This window comes from Mya arenaria, chromosome 1 (assembly GCF_026914265.1).
Source record: "Mya arenaria isolate MELC-2E11 chromosome 1, ASM2691426v1".
Classification (NCBI taxonomy): Eukaryota; Metazoa; Mollusca; class Bivalvia; order Myida; family Myidae; genus Mya; species Mya arenaria.
In genome coordinates, this window is record NC_069122.1 from 27,040,742 (window position 1) to 27,046,413 (window position 5,672).

The following is a 5,672-nucleotide window of genomic DNA, read 5'->3' on the forward strand; positions in this document are numbered from 1 at the left end:
ATAGTACCTAAGCTGCTTATGTTGGTGAGCACAGTGATGGTGGATGTGCTGATGCTGGGAAGCACGGTGGTGGTGGATGTGCTTATGGTGGTAAGCACGGTGGTGGTGGAAGTACTTATGGTGGTAAGCACGGTGGTGGTGGATGTACTTATGGTGGTAAGCATTGTGGTGGTGGATGTGCTTATGGTGGTAAGCACGGTGATTGTGGATGTATTTATGGTGGTAAGCATGGTGGTGGTAGATGTGCTGATGCTGGGAATCGCGGTGGTGGTGGATGTGCTTATGGTGGTAAGCACGGTGGTGGTGGATGTGCTGATGCTGGGAAGCACGGTGGTGGTGGATGTGCTTATGCTAGGGAGCACGGTGTTGGTTGGTGTGCTTATGCTGGGAAGCACGGTGGTGGTGGATGTACTTATGGTGGTAAGCACAGTGATGGTGGATGTGCTGATGCTGGGAAGCATGGTGGTGGTGGATGTGCTGATGCTAGGGAACACGGTGGTGGTGGGTGTGCTTATGCTGGGAAACACGGTGTAGGTGGATGTGCTTATGGTGGTAAGCATGGTGGTGGTGGTGGATGTGCTTATGGTGGTAAGCACGGTGGTGGTAGATGTGCTGATGGTGGTGAGCACAGTGGTGGTAGATGTGCTTATGCTGGGAAGCACGGTGGTGGCGGATGTGCTGTTGCTGGGAAGCACGGTGGTGGTGGATGTGCTTATGGTGGTAAGCACGGTGGTGGTAGATGGGCTGATGATGGTGAGCACAGTGGTGGTAGATGTGCTTATGGTGGTAAACATGGTGGTGCCACCACAGCGCGGTGGTTGTGGTGGTGGTCATGATGATGGTGGTCATGTTGGTGATGAGTATGATGGTAGAGGTGATTGTCATGATGGTTATGAGCACGGTGATGGTGGTGATGGTTATAAGCATGGTTATGGTGGTGGTGGTGGTGGTAATGATAGCGGTGGTCATGATGGTGATGAGCAAGATGGTAGTGGTGATTGTCATCATAATTATGAGCACGGTGATGGTTGTGATGGTGATGATGGTGATAAGCACGGTGATGGTGATGGTGGTGATCATGATTGTGGTGATCATGATGGTGATGAGCAAGATGGTAGTGTAGCACGTTTATTTATATAATTTATGTGATATTTGCCTCTTTAATGGTGATATTTATTTCAATTATATATAAGAGTTTTATGAGAATTTGTGACTGCATTGGTTTCATGTTTCAGTGACTGATGGTGGTGAGCACGGTAATGGTGGTGGTGGTGTGCTGATGGTGATAAGCACGGTGATGGTGGTGGTCATGATAGTGATGAGCAAGATGGTAGTGGTGATTGTCATGATGGTTATGAGCTAGATGGTGATTGTCATGATGGTTATGAGCACGGTGATTGTGGTGATGGTGATGATGGTGATAAGTACGATGATGGTGGTGGTCATGATGGTGATGACCAAGATGGCAGTGGTGATTGTCCTGATGGTTATGAGCATGGTGAAGGTGGTGATGGTGATTATGGTGATACGAGTGGTGATGGTCATGGTTATAGTCATGATGGTGATGAATAAGATGGTATTGGTGAATGTCATGATGGTTATGAGCACGGTGATGTTGGTGGAGATGGTTATGATGGTAGTGGTAATTGCAATGAGGGTTTTGAGAAAGGATGATGGTGATGATGGTGATAAGCACAGCGATGGTGGTGGTGGTAGTCATGATGGTGATGAGCAAGATGGTAGTGGTGATTGTCATGATGGTTATGAGCATGATGATGGTGATAAAGACGGTGATGGTGGTGGTTATGATAGTGATGAGCAAGAAGATAGTGGTGATTGTCATGATGGTTATGAGCATGGTGATGGTGATGATCGTGATAAGCACGGTGATGGTGTAAGTGATGGTCATGATTTTGTTGAGCAAGATGGTAGTGGTGATTGTCATGATGGTTTTTAGCATCGTGATGGTGTTGATGGTGATATCAACAGCGATGTTGGTGGGGGTGGTCATGTTGGTGATGAGCAAGATGGTAGTGGTGATAGTCATGATGGTTATGGGCACAGTGATGGTGGTGATTGTGATGATGGCGATTATCACGGTAAGGTAGGTGGTCATGATGTTGATGAGCAATATGGTAGTGGTGATTGTCATATTGGTTATGAGCACGGTTATTGTGGTTGTGGTGGTGGTTATGATGGTGATGAGCAAGATGGTAGTGGTGATTGTCATGATGATTATGGGCACGGGGATGTTGGTGATTGTGATGATGGCTATAAGCACGGTGATGGTGGTGTTCATGATGTTGATGAGCAAGATGGTAGTGATGATTGTCATGATGGTTATGAGCACGGTGTTTGTGATGACGGTGATAAGTACAGTAATGGAGGTGGTGGTCATGATGGTGATGAGCAAGATGGTAGTGGTGATTGTCATGATGGTTATGAGCACGGTGATGGTGGTGATGGTGATGATGGTGATAAGCACGGTGATGGTGAAGGTGTTGGTCATGATGGTGATGAGCAAGATGGTAGTGGTGATTAGCATGATGGTTATGAGCATAGTGATGGTGGTGATGGTGATATCCACGATGATGTTGGTGATGGTGGTCGTATTGGTGATGGGCAAGATGGTGGTGGTGATTGTCATGATGGTCATGAGCACAGTGATGGTGGTGATGGTGATGATGGTGATTAGCATGGTTATGGTGGTGGTTGTGGTGGTTGTGGTGGTCATGATGGTGATGAGCAAGATGGTAGTGGTGATTGTCATGATAGTTATGAGCACGGTGATTGTGGTGATGGTCATGATGGTGATATCCACGGTCATGGTAGTGGCCATGATGGTGATGAGCAAGATGGTAGTGGTGATTGCCATGATGGTTATGAGCATGGTGATGGTGATAATGGTGATAATCACGGTGATGGTGGTGGTTATGACTGGTGATGAGCAAGATGGTAGTGGTGATTGTCATAATGGTTATGAGCATGGTGATTATGATGACGGTGAAAAGCACAGTGATGGTGGTGGCGGTGATAGGGATGATGGCGATAAGCACAGTGATGGTAATGCTCAAGATGGTAGTGGTTATTGTCATAATGATTAAGGGCATGATGATGGTGATAAGCACTGTGATGGTGGTGATTAAGATGGTAGTGGTGATTGTCATATTGGTTATGAGCACGGTAATGGTGGTTGTGGTGGTGGTCATGATGGTGATAAACAAGATGGAAGTGGTGATTGTCATGATGGTTATGGGCACGGGGATGGTGGTGATTGTGATGATGGCTATAAGCACGGTGATGGTGGTGTTCATGATGTTGATGAGCAAGATGGTAGTGGTGATTATCATGATGGTTATCAGGACGGTGATGGTGGTGATGGTGATGATGGTGATAAGCACGGTGATAGTGAAGGTGTTGGTCATGATGGTGATGAGCAAGAAGGTAGTGGTGATTAGCATGATGGTTATGAGCATAGTGATGGTGGTGATGGTGATATCCACGATGATGTTGGTGATGGTGGTCATATTGGTGATCGGCAAGATGGTAGTGGTGATTGTCATGATGGTTATGAGCACGGTGATGGTGGTGATGGTGATTAGCATGGTTATGGTGGTGGTGGTGGTGGTTGTGGTGGTCATGATGGTGATGAGCAAGATGGTAGTTGTGATTATCATGATAGTTATGAGCACGGTGATTGTGGTGATGATCATGATGGTGAAATCCACGGTCATGATTGTGGTCATGATGGTGATGAGCAAGATGATAGTGGTGATTGCCATGATGGTTATGAGCATGGTGATGGTGATAATTGTGATAAGCACGGTGATGGTGGTGGTGGTGGTGGTTATGACTGGTGATGAGCAAGATGGTAGTGGTGATTGTCATGATGGTTATGACCATGGTGATGATGATGACGGTGATAAGCACGGTGATGGTGGTGGCGGTGGTCATAATGGTGATGAACTAGATGGAATTGTTGATTGTCAAGATGGTTATGAGCACAGTGGTGGTGGTGGTGATAGGGATGATGGCGATTAGCACAGTGATTGTCATGATCACGATCGTAGTGGTTATTGTCTTAATGGTTAAGAGCATGATGATGGTGATAAGCACTGTGATGGTGGTGATTATGATGGTGATGAGCAAGATGGTAGTGGTGATTGTTGTGATGGTTATGAGCATGGTGATGGTGGTGATGGTGATAAGCACGGTGATTGTGTAAGTGATGGTCATGATGGTGATGAGCAAGATGGTAGTGGTGATTGTCATGATGGTTATGAGCACGGTGATGGTGATGATGGTGATAAGCACGGTGATGGTGGTGGTCATGATGGTGATGAGCAAGATGGTAGTGGTGATTGTCATGATGGTTATGAGCACGGTGATGGTCATGATGGTGATAAGCACTGTGATAGTGGTGATGGTGATGATGGTAATAGGCACGGTGTTAGTCGAGGTAATGGTGATGAGCAAGATGGAAGTGGTGATTGTCATGATGGTTATCAGCACGGTGATGGTCATGATGGTGACAAGCACGGTGATGATGGTGGTCATGATGGTGACAAGCACGGTGATGGTGGTGGTCATGATGGTGATGAGCAAGATGGTAGAGGTGATTGTCATGAAAGTTATCAGCACGATATGGTGGAGATGGTGATAAACAAGTTGATGGTGGTGATGGTCATGATGATGATGAGCAAGATGGTAGTGGTGATTGTCATAATGGTTATGAGCACGGTGATGGTGATGATGGTGATAAGCACGGTGATAGTGGTGATGGTCTTGATGGTGATGAGCGAGTGGATGGTGGTGATGGTGATAAGAACGGCGGTGGATGATGGTGGTGGTGATCATTATGGTAATGAGCAAGATGGTAGTGGTGATTATCATGATGGTTATGAGCACGCTGATGGTGGTGATTGGGATGATGGTGGTGATGGTCATGATGATGATGAGCAAGATGGTAGTGGTGATTGTCATGATGGTTGTAAGCACTATGATGGTGGTTATTGTGATAAGGACGGCGGTGTTGTGAGCATGATGGTGATGTCAGATGAGCAAGATGGAAGTGGTGATTGTTATGGTGGTTATGAGCGCGTTGATGGTGGTGATGGTGATAAGAACGGCGGTGGATGGTGGTGGTGGAGGTCATAATGGTAATGAGCAAGATGCTAGTGATGATTGTCATGATGGTTATGAGCTTGGTGATGGTGATATGCACTGTGATGGTGATGATGGTGGTCATTTTGGTGATGAGCAAGATGATATTGGTGATTTCCATGATTGTCATGACCACTGTGATGGTGATGGTGGTCATGATGATGATGAGCAAGATGGTAGTGGTGATTGTCATGATGGTTATGAGCAAGGTGATGGTGATAAACACGGTGAAAGTGGTGATGGTCATGATGGTGATGAGCAAGATGGTAGTGGTGTTTGTCGTAATGCTTTTAAGCACTGTGATGGTGGTGTTGTTGATAAGCACGGTGGTGTTGGTGGGCATGATGGTGATGAGCAAGATGGTAGTGGTGATTGTTATGATGGTTATGAGCGCGTTGATGGTGATAAGCACAGTGGCGTTAGTAGACATGATTGTGATGAGCAAGATGGTAGTGGTGATGGTCATGATGGTTATGAGCGCGTTGATGGTGGTGATGGTGATAAGAACG

General features: G+C 46.4%; 1 protein-coding gene across 1 annotated transcript; it reads left to right on the plus strand.

The window, feature by feature from the left end:
* Positions 1-615: 615 nt before the first annotated feature.
* LOC128225855 (uncharacterized) lies at positions 616-1,957 on the plus strand. Its single transcript, XM_052935754.1, has 3 exons — positions 616-949; positions 1,236-1,256; positions 1,788-1,957. The coding sequence occupies exons 1-3, from the start codon at positions 616-618 to the stop codon at positions 1,955-1,957; spliced, it is 525 nt and encodes a 174-aa protein (XP_052791714.1).
* Positions 1,958-5,672: the final 3,715 nt, after the last annotated feature.

Excerpts from the sequence above, each read along its gene's own strand:
- LOC128225855 (XM_052935754.1), top strand. The coding sequence starts at position 616 with ATGGTGGTGAGCACAGTGGTGGTAGATGTGCTTATGCTGGGAAGCACG. Across the intron at positions 950-1,235 it reads TTATGGTGGTGGTGGTGGTG|TGACTGATGGTGGTGAGCAC; the intron begins GTAATGATAGCG and ends TTCATGTTTCAG. Across the intron at positions 1,257-1,787 it reads GACTGATGGTGGTGAGCACG|ACGGTGATGGTGGTGGTTAT; the intron begins GTAATGGTGGTG and ends ATGGTGATAAAG.